This window comes from Bison bison, unplaced genomic scaffold, assembly GCF_000754665.1.
Source record: "Bison bison bison isolate TAMUID 2011002044 unplaced genomic scaffold, Bison_UMD1.0 scf7180017864229, whole genome shotgun sequence".
Taxonomy (NCBI): Eukaryota; Metazoa; Chordata; class Mammalia; order Artiodactyla; family Bovidae; genus Bison; species Bison bison.
In genome coordinates this window covers 2,120,601-2,142,974 of record NW_011494801.1, presented here as the reverse complement: position 1 = coordinate 2,142,974, position 22,374 = coordinate 2,120,601, and the positions used below count along the sequence as shown (strand labels likewise).

Sequence of the window (22,374 nt, the reverse complement as noted above, 5' to 3'; positions counted from 1 at the left end):
CCAGATGTGTTTTGCTCCTTCCCAGAGACAAGACAGTCTGTGGAAAAGAAAGAGGAAACCTTGGGCCAGGTCTCAGCAGCCCATAGCCATGGGCACAGCCATGCAGAGAAGTTGGAGAGCCAGAGGCCACCCTGAACACATCAGGCAAAAGCGAAGAACTCTGAGACTGGAGATGGGGGGCAATGAGTTAGAAAACACGCTGGCCCAGAATCAGACTAGCAGTTTCTAAGGGGCGGGGAAACCTAAGAAGCCAGGCCTCCAGGACTGGAGAGCAGTGCTGCTCCCAGCACAGTGGTCACAGACCAACACAGCCAAGGAAGAGCGTTCAGGCCAGCCTCCCAGCCAGCTGCTGGAAGCACCGCCTTGAACAAACACATTTCTTGTCTACAAAAGAGCCACCTCAATGGCTCCCTTCATTCCAAAATGCAAAGATCTAACCCAGCAATGAACAGGTAAGGTAGAAGGCAGAGGAGCAGGGAAACAGACCACGAAACAGCCACAGGATCTAAAGCCCTAACTCTCCGCTCCTTGTCTCATCCATGGGGTTGCTTTTTAACCGGCACTGTTGCTTGGTAACAGATTTCAGTACATTTGAAATGGGCACCTACAATCCGGCAGACAAAAACAAGTAGGGAACCAACCAAAAGGTAAGGCAGCAGAAAGAAAAATGTAGGAGTCTGGGAAGATCCTGGAAGGCAAGATCACCCACGAGCTGTTAAGGTGTTGGAATGGACCTGTCTGAGCAAACTGGCCACAGGACTCAAGAGTAGACAAAGTAGGAGCTTTTATCTAAGAACTGGCGTCCTCTGCCGGTGAGATCTGGTACAGACCCTTTACCCTTTCCGAGGCTGTTTCTTGTCTAATAATAGAGACAAGACTGCTAGTCTATGGTAACTCACTCTAGTATCCTTGCCTAGAATATCCTATGGACAGAGAAGCCTGGTGAGCTACAGTATGTAGGGTCGCAAAGAGCCAGACACAACCCAGCGACTAGCATACACTGCTAGCCTAGCAAAGTTATTGTGAATATTCAGTGAGATGTTGCATGGTGATGTCTATAGTGCCAGACACATACTACAAAATAAATTTTTTTAGATAAATTAATGACCAGAGACATTCACCCTGTCACCTTCAATGGTCATCCATTATTGTCAAGCTTAAATAATAATACCCACCTTTTACTGAGATATTTACCTATGCTGGGCCCCCTGCTAAGCACTTGACATATTTCTCATTGACATCCTGCAATGATCCAGCAGCAATTATCCCCATTATTTTTAAACAGATGAGCAACATGAAGACCAGAGGTTAAGGAGCTTGTTCAACCTGACACTAGCATGCGATTGAGCCACAACTCACCCGGACCTGTTTAACTTCATAGCCCACATTAACTACCACTACATCATACAGGCCAGGTGACCCCTTAACCTCATGTCTCACAAAATCCAAGTCCAGCCTCTGAAACAGGTACAGAGGGGTCAGCCACAGAGACCCTGTGGCTGTCTGTGGCCTCCAGAGATCCTGTGGCTGTCTGTGGCCTCCAGGCTAGTTGAAGCTCACAGTGAGACCAGGTTAGTTTCACATTAGCTTTAAAGAGAAGAAACAATGAAGACTCCTGACTTCCTTCTGGCCCCATTCAGGGTCCTTCTGAGACCTGAGCAGTCTCTTGGAAGCACCTGACATGTTAAGGTAACCCCAGATAGTGGTATATACTTTCCACTTCTAGCTGAATGAATATTAGGGGTCTCAGCAGAAGACAGGATGCCCTCAACAGCCTAGAAAGGACCCAGTAACACTGGTTCCTCACTCTGGCACCATCAGGCCTGTTCATACCTTCCCCAGATCAGAAGAAAAGTCTTGCCAGTCTGAGGTCTCAGCTACAGCAGAAGAAAGAATTCAGCAATTAGCAAGCAAGGAGACAAGAGGTGGAACACTGCGTTTGGTTTGGAGGCTCCCAGAGCAAGAGCCTGAGTGGACAGGCCAGACCTGGAAGAAGACAAGAAAGGCAAACACAAATAGACTGGCTTTGAAGGAGACTTTGGAGGCCCTGCAATGCCAAGAGCTCTGATGATCAGTACAGGACATTCTGATGGTCATGCAGCAAGGAAGGGCAAACGGGCACAAAAGAACTGATGAAGAGGCCACAGATCCAGGAGAAAGCTTCCCACAGGGAGACTAAGCACGAGAAGATACAACGATGTAGAGGACTGCGCCAGAAAAGGAAGAAGCTTGCTGATGAAAACGGGGAAAATAGTTACAGGAGATATCACCAGAGCCACATCCAGAAATGCGGGTTACAAAGGGGACTGAAGTGGGGGCACCCAGGCTCAGGACTCAGTTCTGCCATCAACTCTGATTTTGGGTTAGGGTTAGTAACTTCTCTGAGCCTTGATTTTTTTGGCCTGCCAAGTGGGTTGACAATCTCTGCTTCATCACAAGGCTCTTACCAGTACTAGACAAAATCAGGGACATGAAAGCAGTCTGTCTGTGATCAGGCTTCAGGCTGTGATGTGGCCACTTTGCAGCCCCTGGTGTCTTCTCCCACTATTTCCAGCACAGACTCCAGTGCAAAACACTGGGACTGTTTAAAGGTCACTGGGTGGGCGTGCCTACTTTCTGCTGGCTCCAAGGTTGGGCTCTGTCTTCCCACCTACTCTCCCCTGGCCCCATTCCAGGGGAGAATGGAAAATAAAATCGGTTTAAAAGCAAACATTTACAAATAATGGTGGTGGGGGCGGAACACAGCAGAGAGCAGCATGGTTTTCCACCTCCTACTGGCTCCTGTCCAAAAGGAAACACTAGTATTTACTGCCGCAGCTTTGCTCTCTTTCAATCTCGTTCCAGGAGGTCAAGAGTAAAGATACGTTGGGGAGGGAGAAAGAAAGAAATGAAAACCCAAGAAGAAGAGTATGCAATGAGCATTAGAAAATACATTCCCACCCAACACTGTAAAGCAACTATATTCCAATAAAAGAAAAAAAAAGGAAAGAAAATACATTCACAGGTGTGGAATCAGAAGACAGCTGTTCAGGTTTAAAAACAACACACATCATCAGAAAGTGCTTTTCTACCTCATTCCACAGCCAGGCTCTTCACAGGCTCATGTTCAAATGTCAGGATGGCAGCTTGTTCCTGGACACCAAAATAGAAGTATATCCATGTTGTATGGGGCAGGCGTGACACGCTGAGGGACAAATCTACAAAGTCCCATGGATTCCCAAACTCTATCCCTTCCTGTTGCACCTTTGTATCCAATGGGGCCATTGTCACTAACTGGGAATCACTGGCTCCCAAGGCTTATCTGCTGCTGCTAACAAGGTTTTTACCCATAAAAACTCAGTGGAACACCATCTAAAGGTATGAGGAAGATTCCACTCTGTCAGATACAGAACCATTTCTTGTATCATGTGGCAGACGCTTGGGTTTGCGAACACACAGTTGCCTCCAGAAGCAATCCTCAAAGGTTCAAAATGCAAGCCACGTGTTGCTTGCAAGATCAAAGGCACATGTCTCTGAGACAGAGGTTTAGAAGATATTTACAACACGGTCCACCCACATCCATCCACGGTGTTTTCCAGAGCTTTGCAAAACTGGCTGTGTTATGTAAGACACACAGTAAAACACTTCTTTACAGCATCCCTGGGAGAAAAAAACACAAAGAAAAACAGGAGATCATCACCCCAAAGCCTCCTGGAAGTGGTAAAGGCCCTCCTTGAGATTTCCTGGGCACCCAGAGTAGCATGCTGCAGAGCAGAAAGCACCTAGACTATGAGGTCAGACCTACATGGCATCGACTTCAGCTTCAACACCTATTAGCAACGTTATACTGGGCAAGTTACTTGCCTTACTTGAATTTCAAACTCCTCACCTGTAAAAGGACATGTTCCCACCAATCCTACTGACCAGTTCAGGGATTAATGCACTGAACAGAGGAGGTATTTAATAAACAACAGCTATTTTGACAATCAGAGGAAAAAATAGGAAGAAAGCAGAAACTTTCTGAAACCAAAAAATTAGTCAGAACTGTGTACTTTAATATCAACCAGAAGCACAGAATGCACTAAAAACATTAAATAAAATAAGCACTAGGGCCTTTCTTCCTTCTAAGTAGGCAGCAGAAACTTGTTAAGAGACATCGTGCAGTTCCCTAGCACATGGAGCTCTCTATGAGGACTAAGCACTTGTGACCCTGCTGTATGAGCCCTAACTCAGGCACTTACTCCTTGGAATTCAGTGCAGAGCATGCAAGAAAAGAGTGAGGGCTCAGCAAATTACTATGCTCTCCAAGCAGGCATGTCCATCCCGCCTCCACATCTAAGACTTCTCACCCAAGCTCTATTCTCTGTGTTCTTGTGCTAAGGACGCTACAGTCACCTGAGGGAGGGAGCATGAGAGAACGCATTCACATGAAAAGACACTGTATTTTACTATCAAGATAATTCTAGGACTGCATTTCTTAAGATACGCTCCACACTGAAGTCCCAGCAGATCCACGAGAAAGTGTTTTGTGACGAAGATCCTTCGTGGCAGCTCACAACATACATAACATATTAAAGGACTTGGGACGTCTATTCAGACAGCCTTTAACACAATGAGCTGCTTAACTTCCTGTCTAATCAGTCACTCCCCAGCATCTTCTGGTCACTGTCAGACACAGCCTTGGAAGGCGTTGAAACTTAAGCCTATTCTTCCTCATTCTCAGCTCTCCCACACTTCTCATTTCCTTAACACAGTTAAGGAAAAGCCCCTTTTTAGTTCACAGGTTATAAAAGAATGGACATTAAAGAGTGACATGAGAACAGAGTCAGAGATAGAGATCACTGAAAGTGCTAATTTAAGGAGGTCTTGAGGTCAGAAGCTCGAAGTGAGAAGGGGTGAAACTATTCTTAGTTATCATGAGTCCTTTCAGGCCAAGGTGGGGCCAAGTGAGTTGCCCAAGGTCATACTGCTTTCATTAGAAAACTGCAGTCCTCCAGAGTTCTGGCCCTGCTTACTTCCCTTTATGAATTCTTTTCTGAAATGTTCCATCAGTGGGATAGGGCAAGAAAACAAGCATGAACCTTCCATGCTTTGCTCAGTGATTATTAAGGTGATAATCACCTTTAAGAAAATATCCACAAAGTTACAGGTTAAAAAAGCGATAAGGAATCCATCTATCTATCTATCTATCACAGCAGAATGTTCCCAGCATCAGGAACTGGTAGACCTGGGTCAATGACCATCACTGGTTGTATTATAGGTGGGGCTGGGGATGAGCCTCAGCTTACAAATGTATAAAACCATAAAACAGATGTATAACATCTGCCTATTTGTCTCAAGGATTTTTCGTAACCATATAATAGCATGAGCTCTATAAAACCACCCTAAACTAAAAGGACCTGTGCAAACATATCCTCATCCCCAAATACTTGATGTTACAGTCCTAAGGAGAGTCAGTCTTACCTTGCAAATGGTATGTAGGAAAGACTGTACCTACAATGAAAAACAAACAAAAGATCTAGTCAGATGAAGTGAGTGGAAGGTTACAGAGTGAACTGGGCTTCTGAGCATCTGCAATGTGTGGAGGGTGCATGAACACACACACAAGCACACACACACACACTGTCATGTGTATAACAAGGAAGCAAGTATTATCTGTAATCAAAGTTGGAGGGCAAAAGGCCCATGTGGTGGTAATTGTCACCTCAGCCTCACGGGGTTAATCTTTAACCAAATGAGCCAGCAACATCACCTACAACATACAGATTCCAGATATCCTAGAAGCCCTATTCTTAAGGAACACTAAATAAGATCCAGATCAGTTGTCCCCTAATATTTTACAAATCCTCAACAGAATGTACCTTCTACCCAACTAGGACAAATTTTCTGGTCTGTGCCTATTAATTGTAAAAGAAGTGAAAAGAGAATAGGTAAAGGTGGGGAAACACACTACCAACTGCTCTATGGATGAAAGTATAAGCAAGCTATGATTCTTTTTTTTTTTAAACTATGATTCTTTAAGAACCCAAGCCCACAGATTTCTTGGTGGTCTCAGTTAACTCAGCCCCTTCCCCAGGAGGGAACCACACAGGGAGGAAGCTGGCCACACCCTAAAAGACCAGGCCTGGGTGTCAGGCAGGCTGGAAGTCAATCAGCCCTAAGAAGGCGCATATAGTTGAAACACATCAGCATTGTAACAGGGCCATTTGCTTCTGCCCATATGAATGCTAAACCTTTAAAAACTGGCTTCATAATCAGGCGATAAGCAAAGAAAGGCATGGGCATGTGAGGACTGATTTCTGCCTCCAGAAAAAAAAACAAAAATATAAACATAAGCCATTACACCAGGCGCTTTCAATACATTAACACACTGTATGTGTCATATTAAAATCAGGCCATCCTTCTCTGAATCTGACACTCACCATGTACAGAAGCTCACTTACTTGGAACAGAGTAAATTCCAAAGGGAATTTTGAAAGTACATTTATTCAAAAGTCCAAAATTACTAAAAGGAAGAATGGATGTTAAGCACGCAGTCTCAAGATTGAATTCTATCCAATAAGACTATACTTGATCCCTGGAAGTTTTAAAGCTTTCAGTCCTCCTTTCTTTGCATTAGAGCCAACATTTTTTTCCCAAAGTAGATCTAGTCACATTTTTATGAAACTGTCCTGGCAGACATCATCCTTTGATAAACTGTGGACATATTACGGAAATGTCTCAGGAGCTGTTGTCTCCATATGTGCCTGGGCAGGTGTGAAATGTCCATGAACCTACAGCACCATCCATGGTTTTGAATGTCTCCAGTGGTCCTTTCTCTATGCTTGGGCTCTGGGCCACCATTCTCTGGTCGTGCTACAGCCCACAGCCACACGGTTTTCCATTTCATCAGTCACTGTTTCTGGACAGTGACACTTTTTGTCCTTCTGTTAAATGATTCATCCAACCATAAATATAACACTCATGATTTTTTTTGCCAGTTTCCCTTTTCTTTAATGTCTATTTGACTCACAAGCCTCTTTTTACCAGCCCCTACAATACTTCATTGTCCTTGTCCTTACCGGACGTGAATGGTTGAATAATGCTAGCAACATCTCAAAATCAACCCTGAGCCCAGCAAAAATGCCGCAGTGGGCAAACAGCCTCCCAGGACCACTCAAGACCACTAATGCCACCTACTGGCAGTGCGCTGAGTTGACAGGTTTTGGCTTGACAGTGTACTTGACTTGCATCATTAAGGATTTTTAAATTGAAAAGCTTCTGTTTTCCTAATCCTCCTACCCAAATCATGTGGGATTTTATCTCCGTCAGCTGCATTAGTCAGAGACTGATGTGGGAGCGGACGGCTGAAAAGGTTACTTACCACGTCAGGGCCAGAGACTGCAAAATGCAGAAGATGAGAGCAAGCCCTTTGTTGTGCCACTGGAAGAAAAATGATTCGGTTACAGGAATGTGTACGACAAGAGGCACACACCAAAAAGGTTACGGAAAACTAAAAGAAACACTTACCCAAAAGGCAGAACACAGGGTAAGTGCAAAACACAACTAGAGAGAGAATGGAAACGTTAATTAATATAGTGACAATGACAACAGGGAGGGGAAAAACTGTCGTTCTTGACAAACTTACAACAGCACATCAAACTGCGGTAATCAGATTCTGTGATTATCACAGCAACCAAATGCATCCATTATTTCAAAGCATCTAAGCTACCTCAGAACCCATGTTTTGGCGGAACAGTACAAATGAAACTGTCAATAAGGATTCATGTAGATTAAAAAGAGAAGGAGGATCCTCTTCTACTTTCAAATCTTCTCAAAATCTCTGTCCAGCAAATACAAGCACATTTCTGGTCTACCCATCCATCCATCTTTCCATTCAAATGTGCGAAAGTAGGTTTAACACACACTTCTTTATAGTCTCTGGAGTAGAAAGGACAAAGTTTAACATGAGATGGCACTCTCAGAGCCCACGAGTCAGTTATCTGTTTGTATCTGTTTACACCTAACACTTTCCCCGAGTCCTTTCCAGTCTTCTTTTTTTCTGGCTGCGCCACACAGCTTGTGGGATCTTAGTTCCCTGACCAGGGACTGGACTCACGCCATGAGAGTGAAAGCACAAAGTCCTAACCACTGGACTGCCAGGGACTCCCACGCCTTCCCCTCAGCACTGCATCCTTTCTTAGAAAGTTCTTTCTGCAAGAGACTTCTCCAGCTCATCTACCTCCAGGGCTGGCCAACAACAATTAATCCAGCTGTCAGTCACGCTTGTCCTCTCTACCCTGCTGTATCAGTAATTGCTAAATAAATATGATGGAAATAAACTGGTGTCCAGCATTGTACCCAATGCTCTCAAAGAACACAAAATAGTTGCAATGGACTTTTACCTATCTGAACAAATGAGATGTACACAAAACTAAAAACAGAAGTATATGGATCAAGTTACAATACTATAATACTGGTAATTATAACAGAAGTCCAGAGAATATGGTCTGGAATGATGGGATGGTCCAAGGGAACGAAATGGCCCAAAGGAAGAGAGAGGCATTCCCCATTAGGAACAGAAAGACAGGACAAGACTTAAGGCACTGTGGTGACCAGCAGGGAACAGGGATGCTGAGCCAGAGGGAGACCAGACCCACCGCAGGAAAACTGACAAAAACAAACAGGATTCCAAAGTCAGATAATGACAAGGAGAAAAAGAGACCATGTTAGACTGGATACCCACTCTAGAGAATGAACCCTGTATTCCTGAGTAATGCCCTCCAAGCTCTGCTTGTATGTGGCATCACCCGTTACCAGAAGGATGTCACAGCTCTCTTATTACCACATGCCTGCATGCATGCTGTCACTTCAGTCAAGTCTGACTCTTTGTGACTCTATGGGCTGTAGCCTGCCAGGCTTCTCTGTCCATGGGATTCCCCAGGTAAGAATACTGGAGTGGGTTGCCATGTCCTCCTCCAGGGGATCTTCCCAACCCAGGGATCAAACTCACGTCTCATGTCTCCTGCATTGGCAGGCAGGTTCTTTACTCCAAGCGCCACCTGGGAAGCCTTTTACCACATGAGTTTGGCTAAATTGACAAGCAACACCTTCTGGGAGGTCTTTATAGAACTGGCAATACCTTAATACCAACTAAAACACAAGTCAAAGGGAAGAGAAAAATTATTAGATAAAGAATGCTCCTGGGACTTCCCTGGTAGTCCTGTGGTTAAGACTCCTCACCCCCAACGCAAGGGGCCCAGGTTCGATCCCTGATGGGGGAACTAGATCCTGCATGCCACAACTAAGACCCAGCACACCAAATAAATAAATAAAAATAAATTTTAAAAAAGGGATACCCCCTTCTGCCACAGCGGGTGCAGACAGTGGGTGGTAACTGAAGATGAAAGAGAAAAGGGTAGAAGTCTATAGATTTAAGAGGAAAAAAACTCCAAACAGCAGAAACAAAAACTCTATACAGAGTGAAGTAAGCCAGAAAGAAAAACACCAGTACAGTACACTAACATATATATATGGAATTTAGAAAGATGGTAACAATAACCTTGTATACGAGACAGCAAAAGAGACACTGATGTATAGAACAGTCTTTTGGACTCTGTGGGAGAGGGAGAGGGAGCGATGATTTGGGAGAATGGCATTGAAACATGTATAACATCATATATGAAACGAGCTGCCAGTCCAGGTTTGATGCATGATACTGGATGCTTGGGGCTAGTACACTGGGACGACCCACAGGGATGGTACGGGGAGGGAAGAGGGAAGAGGGTTCAGGATGGGAAACACGTGTATACCTGTGGCAGATTCATGTTGATATACGGCAAAACCAATACAATATTGTAAAGTTAAAAAATAAAATAAAAAAAATTTTTAAATAATAATAATAATTAAACAGGTAACTTCTGTTACCTGACAGGCAGACCTTACCAGCACCAAGACAGTTGCAATCAAACGCGTAGGCTCAAACATTCGCTTCAGCTGTGTCATTGGTCCCATGAGGAAGACAGTGCTAAGAAGCAAACACAGACAAGCCGTTCAGACTGGAACAAAACCACACTGGGGACACCAAGGTGCCGCCTCATCGCCCGCTGCAGCTCACCTGTGGCAATGCGAGCGGGAACAGTGGCCTGCACTCGGAAAGCTCTGGGCCAGGTGCTGTGCTCAGGGCCTTTGTGCCTTATTCTTACTCAATCCATTAACAGTTTATGAAGTGATCACAGAACAGTTACCATACTTATTTTGCAGGTGAAGAAACTTAAATCCAGAAGTACTTCTTACTTATCCAAGGCCATCCAACTAGAAAATGGTACAGGGAGGCTGCAGATGCATGTAGGCCTGACTCCAGAACAACCTCCAAAACCACTAGGCTAGAGGACCCCTCTCTCACAGGTGCTACCTTGGCCTGCTTAACAACCTACCCATGGAGACAAAAAGACTCAGGAAATTGAAAAAAGAAAAAACATATCTTACAGGCTTAGGCAGTTTATGTTAATAAGTAGAGAATTCCATTTTCTTTCATAATCTCCAGAGAATAATTCTAATGATGATACTAGTAGCATCCATGATGTATGGACTATTTGCTAAATGCTAGCGACTTCACTTTCACTTTCCACTTTCACGCATTGGAGAAGGAAATGGCAACCCACTCCAGTGTTCTTGCCTGGAGAATCCCAGGGACGGGGGAGCCTGGTAGGCTGCAGTCCATGGGGTCGCACAGAGTCGGACAGGACTCAAGCGATTTAGCAGCAGCAGCAGCAGATATCACATACATGATTCCATTTCATCCTCTCAACTACTCTGGCAGTTAGGTATCATTACGCTTATTTTGGAGTTGAGAAAATGAAGTTCAGAAAGGTTAATTTACTTATCCAAGATCACACAGCTAGGCATTTAAACAAGCTGGCATTCCAGCCCACATTTATTGGATTACCAAGCTCCAAAGGACAGGTTCAGCATGTCTTCTGCAGGGATGAAATTTGAGAGGTGGCTAATGCTGCTGCTGCTGCTGCTAAGTCGCTTCAGTCATGTCTGACTCTGTGTGACCCCATAGACGGAAGCCCACCAGGCTCCTCCATCCAGGGGATTTTCCAGGCAAGAGTACTGGAGTGGGGTGCCATTGCCGTCTCCGGAGGTGGCTAATAAGAAAGAGTAAATACAAATGAATCAGACATGCCTAACACAGCAAGAGCCAGGGCCAGCTGTAAGTCATGCTTCCCAACTCCTGTGACAGAAATACCACAAGAAGCATCGCTCCAGGAGCAGCTGGTTATAGTCAGTGTTTAACACAGCCAACCAGCAGATGACATGAGCTACTAAGTGTTCTATTAAAAAAAAAAAAAAAGCTAAATAAATCTACCTCTCTTTGAAGTGCCATTAAGTTTCCACTTGAATTCAAGGCTGCCGGGTCAAGTGTTTGAGCTGAGTGCACTCTTAAGCCTACACTGAACAAGAAGCAAGAGGCAAAGGCAGCTTTCAAAATTAAATGCAGCACATATATAAAAATATAAAAGATTACAGGTAAAATCACAAACTCCTAGAGACACGCTGAAATAATTCACTCCCTTTATTATCTCCCCAAGCAATGCCATGAAGGGTCAGTTCCATTAGGATTTGTTAAATAGGTCTTTTGGACTAACACACCTATATATTTCTGCTCAATCTAGACTCTACATTATAACCTGTGCTGCCTACCCAAAGCAAAACTCCCCAAAAGTTAGTCTTTGAGAGAGCTTTAGAGCCAGATTAGACATCTCCAAGGTCCAGCATTATACTATCATAAGAATTAATAAACGAAGCTTCAGGAAGGTGTCCAGTGCATTATACTTAATCATTTGGTTAGCATTTCCAGCCAGAAAAAGACCTACACTGGGGGACATGTAGACACAAGTAAGACAGAAGTGCAGCCCATGTCAAGTGGTTTACACGCCTGCAACAAGTCAGTGTAATAAAACGCTATCTGTGTTGTCACATAAATATATATGGGATAGACAGAGCCCATTTTAAAGGAGGAGGTCCGTGATTCTGAAGGGGAAAATGGAACTAAGAGAAGTTTCATAGAAGAGGTGACTTTTGAGTCAGGTACTGACAAATAAGCAAGTACCCGTCAAATATGGGGCGCACAAGGGCCAGGACCCCAGGCAGAGAATAGTCCCAGCAAAGACCAAAAACGTTTGGGGGAAATGCAAGTTGAGCCTGGTTGAGGAGGAGGGCTGGAAGGGTCTGCCCCACGTGCATGCTGAGGGGTTTGGATTTCACCTGTTGAGAGGGAATGGGGGGCCACTAAGGGGGCAAGGTGGGCTACAAAAGGAGTGACTCCACAGTCCTGTGGGAAATGGCCCGGCGAGGGGTCCATAAAAGAGGCAGGGAAGCCCAACAGGAAACTCACACAGTCTTCAGAGGAGCAGTGACAGATGCCAGAGCTCTGAGCAGCTCAAATAGCACCTTCTCCACAGAAAGTCCTCTTGGCTCCCCAAGTCGGGTCAGATGAGCTCAGCCCACCTGCCCCTCTCCCAGGCACCACTCTCTCCATATCCTGTATGTCTGTCTGCCTGGCCAACCAGTAAGGATCCAAACCCTGTTTGTCTGTGAATCTGCTGAGCGCAGCACAAGGTGGGAGCATGTAAGTCACTCAGCGAGGAGCAGAGCAGTAAGACGAGAGCAATGGAGAAGGTGGTGCTGGAGAAGGTGGAGCTGTAAATCTTGAAGAAGTCATTCAACTGCTCTGCGCCATGTAAAATTACAGGGGTAATTTTTACAAGTGGGTCTTGCCTCCTCCCGGGGGTACTTCAAAGATGAACTAAGATAGAAATACATGCTGAAGTTAAAAATACATATGTATATAGAGAAGTGGTAGGATATAAAAGTGATGTGTTTTAATGACTTCTTTACTCTCCAAATCCTTATAATTACTGAAGCATTCTCCTTCACCTCCCTCTAAACACAATCTACGTCCATTTCCCCATCTAATAATTGGCTAAGGTTAGATTTAAAAAAAAAAAAAAAACTGTTACCTCCCAAGAGATGCGATGTTACCAAAGGTATAAAACACTGCGAACAGATATAGTCCCTTCCTGGGCACCCAGAGCAAAAGAGTTCCCTGTAAGACAAGACACAGAGCATTTGCACATGAGGAACCCCTTCTACCACAGCCACAGAACCAGGAGTTCACAGAGGAACCTGTTCCCTCCCCGCACCCCTCAGCGCCCTCTCCACCCCTGTTACCTACCTCCCCCTCCTCTTATCCATGCATTTCAGTGAAAAATAAAAGAGAAAAGGGGGTTGATGAAAGTACAAAGAGGAGAGAAGGCAGGCAGCGGGAAAGACTGGAGGAGGGGAGAGAGGTCTTACCAGAAGTGAGCAGAGAATTCCTGCAGCAAAACAGGCAATGAAGCCTTTTATTCTGGTGCCCGAGCTTAATGAAGTTGCCTCAACAACCTAAAATAGTTAAAAAATAAAATAAAAAAATTAATTACATACATGTGTATGCATATTTAATCACCAAAACAAAGGATACACATAATTAAATTTAGAATTTGTACTGAGGAAGGCAGGAACACGGACTCCTAATTGGTCATGTCTACAACAGCCCTCATGAGTCACTGAATCCAGCTCCTTATCCATCCCATGAATCTCGTCTCCTGTAGCTAATTAGAGGCTACCAACTTCTGGCTGAATATCTGCAGAGGTGAAAACTCTCTGCCTTAAGCACAATGCACTTCACAAACAGAAAGGCAAGACTGCAGAAGATCCTAGAGTAGCCTGAGCCCTTACGGCAGCCCAGACATGATGAGGACACCTGGAAAGGCATGAGCTCTGCCTGTAGAGGCCCAGGAAAAGGGGAAGAGACAGGGGTGGCACTCAGGCAGTGGGGTCCATGGGGCACCATCTCCTAATTCAACCAGACAAGTTTTGTCACTCACTGCTTTTGCTGGCCCTTCCAGGACCCAGGAGGAGTCTGACTCTCACCCTAATCAGGATTCTTATCCAAGTCTATTTACTCTTGGTAGAAACTGTTCTTCAGGGTGTTGGCATCAGCCAAGCCACCCTCATGTGAGATGGATCCTAGTTAATTAATGACTGTCCTACTCATCCCTCTCTGCCATCACGATTGATCCTTCCCAAGAGCAAAGTTCAGAAGGGGCCAAGATTTCCAGAAAAGCTCTGCTAAAACAAGGGAGCCTGTGAGTAGCTCTTGAGGCTATTTTTCCCCATGTCAAAGATGACAGTCAGGTGTCTGCACCAGAGACATGAGGCCTGTTCACCTCATGCACTGGCCACAGCTGTTCCAAGTTGCACAGGTAGCTGCCAGGGAGACCAAAGGCCTTTCCTCCAGCCCAGCTGAGGCAGGGCAGCCAGGCCCCACGTATATTCATTCACCCAGGCCTCGCCTCAGGTGGACAGCACAGTCTCCACCAGGCCATGTGGGAAGAGCTTACAGACTCCACATCCCATTACCTAATGGAAGAAGGCAGTGTGGTAGAGGCTGCGAAAGTCACTAGATGGGCACCGCCTTGACTGCTCCCAGCTTAGGAGCCTGTTCTCAACCCTGTCTCCAAACTTCCTGTCAAACCAGAAGCCAGAAGAACAGGACCAGAGGCTCCCCCAGGCATGGCAAGTTTGCTACAGCATGGCTTCCTCTCCACTCACAAGAAAAGTATTTAGGGCAGCTTATCAAAAGGGGCTCTCCTGTCCCATCTATTCACACATATTGAAAGTGGGCTCATGACACTGCAAACCCCTTCACACACACACACGTACACAAACACACAAAGAGCCCCTGCAGACACACACGGCCACAGAATGCACGAACAGCATGATCAGAGATGGTGACGTGCAAGGGGAGCAGGAGTCAGGAGCTGACAGCAGAGCCACCTGATTCCACACTCTCCCCCGAAATGAGCCTTGTGATGCTCTGTTACCAGGCTTTACTGGCATCCCAGAAAATCAGGTTAGACCCTTTTTCAACCTCCTACCAAGGACAGAGGAAAAAAATCAAAAGCTACCACTCTTGCTACTCATGCAAGCACCAAAGAAGGTGCTTGTCAAGGTGGAAAAAGGAACAGAGCTCCGTGAGAAGAAAAAAAAAAAGTGTGGTAGCGAGATTGGATAGGATTGCTTGGCATCTAGAGACATTTTAAGAGTCATCTGTTTTTTAAAGAAGATAAGCCACAATAGTTTCAAAAGGATGATGAGATGCCAGCTCTTGTAAAAATTAAAATCATTTGTTATAGGAAGCAGTTCTGGTTTCTGCCTTCAGAAAGGAAAGTAACGCGTTGGTTCTACACGTCTCTCAAGCTGACTACCATCCAGATGTCACCCTATTTGGCAAAATGGGGGAGGGGCCATAATTTTTCATCCATGTAATGGCAGGTTCTTTCACACCCGTGCTTGGTCACAGGCCAGAGGAAGCTGTTGCTGTTGTTCCACTTCCAACTAGACCCAGCGAAAACGAAACACTTCTTTTTGTCTGTTTGTGAAGATCAACCGTGTGGATGCAAAATAACTCCCTAAATTCATGGTTTCTAGAAACTGCTAGTGCACTTTTTGGAAATTAGAGTAGTTGGAATAGCACCTGGATAGAAGCTGTAGGCAAACAGCTCCCAGGCTGTCTGACTGGTAGTTATGCACAAAGGTCCCTTTGACTCTAGGATGTGGAGAGAAGAGGGGCTCTTGCCAAAATAAGAAAAGCTGATAATCATTCAGGAAAACAGGACTGGTAACTAGACGAAGGTGAGAAAGGAACACTGCTTCATTCCTGTGCTTTCAAACCAGGTACCGTTCAGACCTTCCTCGTCCCTACAATCCTGTAGAGAAAACGCAAAGCCTCTATTTTCAGAAAGCCCACAGAAAATAAAGGTTGAAGTTGGATTTATGAAGACCAGGTTATTAGTTAGAAAACTCATCAAGAAGCCATCTGTGACTAGACATTACCAGGCAAGTTTTATAATTCTGCAGTTTCATGTATAGGAGAAACAGAACTAATCATACTTCTATTGTTTGCATTAAAAGAATGACATTTTTTTTTAAGCACTCATTTCTGGTGACATCTGACAGCTTTTATAATTGAATGTAAACTCTTGAAAAACCTGTATGCAGGTCAGGAAGCAACAGTTAGAACTGGACATGGAACAACAGACTAGTTCCAAATAGGAAAAGGAGTACATCAAGGCTGTATATTGTCACCCTGCTTATTTTACTTATATGCAGAGTACATCATGAGAAACGCTGGGCTAGAGGAAGCACAAGCTGGAATCAAGATTGCCGGAAGAAATATCAATAACCTCAATATGCAGATGACACCACTCTTACTGCAGAAAATGAAGAACTAAAAAGCCTCTTGATGAAAGTGAATGAGGAGAGTGAAAAAGTTGGCTTAAAGCTCAACATTCAGAAAACGAAGATCATGGCATCCGGTCCCATCACTGCATGGCAAATAGATGGGAAAACAGTGGAAACAGTGGCTGACTTTATTTTTCTGGGCTCCAAAATCACTGCAGATGGTGACTGCAGCCATGAAATTAAAAGACGCTTACTCCTTGGAAGGAAAGTTATGACCAACCTAGAGAGCTTATTAAAAAGCAGAGACATTACTTTGCCAACAAAGGTCCATCTAGTCAAGACTACGGTTTTTCCAGTGGTCATGTATGGATGTGAGAGTAGGACTATAAAGAAAGCTGAGTGCCGAAGGAACTGATGCTTTTGAACTGTGTGTGGTGTTGGAGAAGACTCTTGAGAGTCCCTTAGACTGCAAGAAGATCCAATCAGTCCATCCTAAAGGAGATCAGTCCTGGGTGTTCATTGGAAGGACTGATGCTGAAGCTGAAACTCCAATACTTTGGCCACCTGATGCGAAGAGCTGACTCATTGGAAAAGACCCTGATACTGGGAAAGATTAAGGGCAGGAAGAGAAGGGGACAGCAGAGGATGAGATGGTTGGATGGCATCACCAACTCAATGCACATGGGTTTGGGTGGACTTCGTGAGTTGGTGATGGACAGGGAGGCCTGGCATGCTGTGGTTCATGGGGTCACAAAGAGTTGGACACGACTGAGCGACTGAAGTGAACTAAAAGAGACTTTAAGGTCACCAAGTCTAACTTCACACACACACACACACACAAACACAGAAATTTCACCAGCATTCTTAAGCCTTAAAAGCATAGGAAATGTGAGACAAGTCAGGACCAACATTTTCAAGGTGGCCTGGACCTAATAAGTAAAAACTAAGCCAAAAGCAACCCTGAGAGTGATTCAGCTAGATGCAAAATGCTTCCTGGGAGTGGGGACTCAGAAAGTACCACACAGTGATGTATGTAATCAGGAATCTCACACTCAAGAAAGAGGAAACTGACAGCAGTGTTTTAGAACAAGAGAGAAGCACCTCGTCTTCCTAAAACAGACTTTACATGCCTGAGCTTACAACTCTTTAAAGCCCTTCATTGTATCCAACATAGGCATTCACTATCTTAGGTAAAAACAAACTCAGCATTTATATTTTCAATCTGTACTACCATCATTCACTCTTGAGGGTCTGTCTACCACTTCATGATGGTTTTCCAAATCAAAATAACTGCATAATTCCCACTGTCCCCCCAAGAATTCTCAGGAAAAGAAAACATCTCCCTTTTGAACCCCAGCTGCTTTAAAACTTTATTGACAGTCTGTGCAGCAAAAACTTAAGATAAGCATGACTGTCAACCATCTAAATTTTCTTAGGCCTAGTCTGAGGTTGGGCTTAAGGGTTCATATTAGAAGCCAGAAATCAAGAACAGGAACTAATGAAATTACTTCTGAGCCTTGACCAATTAATAAAGGCAATCGATTTAAAAGAAGCCAGAGGCTGCTATGAACTGTCCAAAAAATGTTAAACCCCAATTCCTATAACACTCAACATCTATAGTGTTACTTCTTCAAGGTGAAGATTCAGACAGCAAATTTTAGGGTTCTGAGATTTCAAGGAGGGGTGGAGGTATCAGGGTCACTCAACATAAAATCAGCAACTGCAAAACCAATTGAAAGCAGCATGCTGAGATAACCACTAAAGACACTGATGAAAATCTGAGGGAAAACTTAGGTACAGAGTTGAAAGAAGCTATATTATCTTGTGCAACGGCTTCTTTTTATAATTGAGGAAACCAAAGCCCATGGAATACAAAAAAGAATAAAGAGAAATGTTATTTTGTCATCTACAAAGGAAAAAAAAATAACAAAAGCTCAAAGCATTTGACATAGGCAATAAACATACTGTGTAGCTCTAGAACATAGTGGGTAATACTGCCCACGTTTCAGCTCGACCAAACCTTTCTAATAAGCTAAACACACAAGCAGGCGGCCTCAAGAGGTTTTGGGCGTCGATGAAGTCTAAGACGCCTACGTGCCGGCAGAGAAACAAGATGTGGTCCCAAAGCTCCAGGAATTCACGGTTTTCCTGGAGACAATTTACAGCAGCAGTGTACACAAACGTCGGGTGGGCATGTAACACCCCACAACTTAAACCGAGCCGGGGCTACCAGGGCGCGGCCACAAGCCCCGTCGCGCAGTGGGCATCGAGCAGGGACCCTCACCAGGGCCTAGCCCAGGCAATCTATACGAAGACTCCCTCCGCCGGGTTCTCAGAGGCCTCAGCCTAGCTCGGCGCTAAAGCCTCTTCCCTGGCCAGCAGGAACGGGGTCGCCGACGGCCACCCTTCCTTTCGCAGATGTTTCTCAGTTTTGCTCCAGCGTGGCCCTCCCTTTGTGAGGGGATGGGGCGCGGAAGGTTGACAGGGTGAAGCACAAAAAACGTACACAGGTGCCAACCGCCCTATGCAGAGTGCCTGGGCCCTGGCACTTGGGGTGGACAGTGAGGGGAACGCGAAGGTCTTGAGCCTGCGAGGGAAGAGAAAGGGACAGAGGCAGAGTTGCTTTCCAAGAAACCCTAGAAGTCCAGCATGCTTTTCTCACCAGCCAGCAACAAGAGCCGGCGGAGCTGGGGGGCGGGCTTGGTGCTCTCCGAGGCCCCCGACGGACCTACCACCGCTGCAGGGGAGCAGCAGCCGCGGGGCGGAGGTGAGAGCGACCAGGAGGGTGGGGCGCCAAGGTGCACTCACCTCAGACAGGCCGCCCCGATCCTCAGAGTCCTGCCCGCTCAGCACCTTCTTCAGCTTGTCCATGGCGGGACGGGTCCACCCGGCTGCCCCTCCAGCCGCCTGTTGCGCTGGCTAAGTCGCAGGTTCTTCCGGGTGCTGCCCCAGCCGTCGCCAACCACAGCGCGCCCCGCCCAGGTACTTGCCCACCTGGCTCCGACCCACGCAGGCGCCCAGCGAGGCCACCGCCCACAGCCCGCCTACGCCCCGCCCTCTTTCTCCGGCTGATTTTGGTCTGGGAAGGCGGGGTGGGCAGGAAGAGCTGGATTTGAGGTCTGCCGAGCTAGGAGAAGTCGCGGTTCTGCGTCCAGCGCTGCATTACACACTGCAAGCGGCAGCCCTCCCTTCCGGGGGCCCTCCATAGGTTCAGTGAACAAACGCGGAGTCCCTAGCACATGAAAGACACTGCAAAAACAAGACTGACGCCTGGAACCCATCTTCCTGTGCCCCACACTCCCTCTGGTGTGGGTGCAAACTTATAAACAAATGCTGTGAGGAATCTGCATTCATGTCCTAGTTACAGTGTAAACAGCTGTTTAAAAATCACTTGAGGCCAACTGGAGTAAATTTAATAAGCTTTATGGAAAAGTTAACAAAAACACTACTGTAATTCCAACTGGAAATGCATCCAGAAGACTGATTTTGGCAGAAAGGAGTAGAACTTGCTTGAGGGAGTGTAATCTATATTAGATTGTTTTGTGTTTTTTGGTGTTGACTAAAAAATTAGTCACAACCTGAAAGTAGAGAGTTATTTTATTTCGTGGGAATGTTAACGACTCTGAGCCTGGAAGACTGAGCCTGGGAAATAGTGTCTCAGTAACCCTGAGAAAACTGTTCTGAGGAGGCAGGAAAGGGAGTCAGGCTATATACACGTTTGTAACAAAGCGGGCAGGCAGTCTGAACATCAAAGATTATTGTTAAGTAGTAAGGAAAGCCAGATGTCAAGCTAAGAAATTTAGTGTTCTATGTATGGGAAGATGCAAGCCTCTGGGCTCACTGAACTCATTCCTTTTACATGTACCTTCAGTACTTTGGCCACCTCATGCGAAGAGTTGACTCATTGGAAAAGACTCTGATGCTGGGAGGGATTGGGGGCAAGAGGAGAAGGGGACGACAGAGGATGAGATGGCTGGATGGCATCACTGACTCGATGGACGTGAGTCTGAGTGAACTCCGGGAGTTGGTGATGGACAGGGAGGCCTGGCGTGCTGCGATTCATGGGGTCGCAAAGAGTCGAACACGACTGAGTGACTGATCTCTCTCTCTCTCTCTCTCTCTCTCTTTCTCTCTCTCTCTCTCTCAGCTATCTGGGGGGCTTTCCAGGTGGCGCTAGTGGTAAAGAAATCGCCTACAAGTGCTGGAGACATAAGAGATGCGATTTGATCCCTGGGTTGGGAAGATCCCCTGGAGGAGGGCATGGCAACCCACTCCAGTATTCTTGCCTGGAGAATCCCATGGACAGAGGAGCCTGGCAGGCTACAGTCCATAGGGTCACAAAGAGTCAGACACGACTAAAGCCATTCAGCCGCCACTGCCAACTATATGGGGCCAAATCCTGTTTCTAGATTGTTTACCTTCTTAATTTCTTGTTCACCCTAAGGGGTGGCAGATGTAGCAGATGGCTTCTTCTTGCATTCCCCCACCCCCAGCTCCTCAGCAATCTGTGTGGGGTGGGGGAGAGGGCGTGGGGTGTTGGTGGCATCTGCTGGTTTGCAGGCATTGTGTTCCATTTTGGGAGCCTTCATTCACATTTGGAGGCCTGAAATCACTGATGGCTGTGACATTTCTTGCTCACCATATGGCAGAAAATATTTCATTTCACCTTGGTTTGTTGTACTGAAACCAGACTCCAGTGCTAATGATTCTATGTTAGAGAATCCATGTTACCTTCAGATGGTGCATAGACAGGACATGGTCTCACATCTCAAACTGCTTGCTGGGAAATGTCTGGAAAACTAATTTCAAGTGTAAAAAGGCTTAGAAAAAAGAAATCCACAGGGAGAGTACCAGGAGTACCCACTAGAGAATATTCCTATAAGCTCTTTCTCCACCATGAACACACACACACAGGATAACATTCATGAAAGAGTAGGAATGCTGTGTCTGAATGGAGAGAATTTAGATGTTACCAAGAACTTGACCTTTAGAAAGTATTGTAAATCAACTAAGCAAAGGGATTTGCACAGGACCCTATGCAAATCAGTCAAATAGCTGTAATTACATGTTTATGTGATTTCATCTTTATGGATAGGCTGTGCTTTATAATTTTAGTTTACACCTGAGATCTTGAACAACAAATGCTACTGCTCTTGCCTGGATGCTCTTTACCCTCTTGTTTCACTCAAGTAAATTCCTACACGTCTTTCAAGACTCTTCAAATATAAGGACACAGTGAGAAGTCCATCCATAGTGGAGTTAGGAAGAAATGGGTGTTAAACATCTTACCGTCACTTACTAGCTGTGTAACATTGAGCAGTTTACTTAACCTCTCTCATGCATAAAATGGACACAAATGACCACCTCTGCAAGTGATTGTGGGCAGTAAACATGGCAGTTTATAGAAAGTCTGGAACATGGCAGGCATTCAGTTAGCAACTCATGGGAGCCAGCATTACTCTGCCTCATCCTATAAGCCTGCTCTAGGCCATACTAACATGGCAGTTGCTCTTTCCTCTGTGTTCCCGGTGCCCCTTAAGCATACTGTAAATACTTACCTTTATTACACGCCTGTCTCCTCTACATTGGGAGACCCTCACAGTGCCACTCATCTCTTTATTCCCTGAACCCAGAGAAGACCCACAAAACAGGTGCTCAGTAAATTCACATTTAGTGAGTGAATGAATGAATGAGAAACTTGCCTCTGTCTTTTGCAATTCAGTGAATTTAACAGCCAGATTGGCAGATATGGTGACATTTAAATGGCCATGCTGTGTAACTCAGCAGAGAAAGCCTATTTTTGTTAGCAAAGTGAGACCCACTGGTCTGCCCTCCACCTCCACGTCCACTCTGCATTCATCAGAGTCAGTGAGATTTTGATAAGAAAGACCATACTTGTAATCTCACCTCATGCCTAAAATTAGTATTTCTCTTTCGACTGGGTAGGGATAGACTGCTCTTAGCCCAGGCTGGCAGGGGAGCCTGAAAACCACAAATACACGCACACGTGCATTAAAGAACACAGGACACTGTGGTTATTTGGGATCTCACTCTCAACACTGTGACACCCCGTTCTCGTGGTTAACACTGCTCAGGTCCCAGGGAGCTGCTTATCCATGT

At 45.5% G+C, this 22,374-nt stretch overlaps 1 protein-coding gene across 1 annotated transcript in view; it reads right to left on the bottom strand.

Annotated features, from left to right (window-relative positions):
- The window catches only part of SFT2D2 (SFT2 domain containing 2), a 21,433-nt gene extending 2,183 nt beyond the window's left edge, over window positions 1-19,250 (bottom strand). Inside the window, exons 1-8 of the mRNA XM_010846027.1 lie at window positions 19,063-19,250; window positions 13,324-13,410; window positions 12,987-13,072; window positions 9,904-9,985; window positions 7,489-7,524; window positions 7,343-7,401; window positions 5,443-5,472; window positions 7-3,639 (exon numbers count right to left, since the gene is read on the bottom strand). Of these exons, the coding sequence (XP_010844329.1) occupies window positions 3,600-3,639; window positions 5,443-5,472; window positions 7,343-7,401; window positions 7,489-7,524; window positions 9,904-9,985; window positions 12,987-13,072; window positions 13,324-13,410; window positions 19,063-19,125 (483 nt within the window). The 5' untranslated portion in view covers window positions 19,126-19,250 and the 3' untranslated portion in view covers window positions 7-3,599. The remainder of the gene's footprint in view (window positions 1-6; window positions 3,640-5,442; window positions 5,473-7,342; window positions 7,402-7,488; window positions 7,525-9,903; window positions 9,986-12,986; window positions 13,073-13,323; window positions 13,411-19,062) is intronic.
- Between the last annotated feature and the right edge of the window lie 3,124 nt (window positions 19,251-22,374).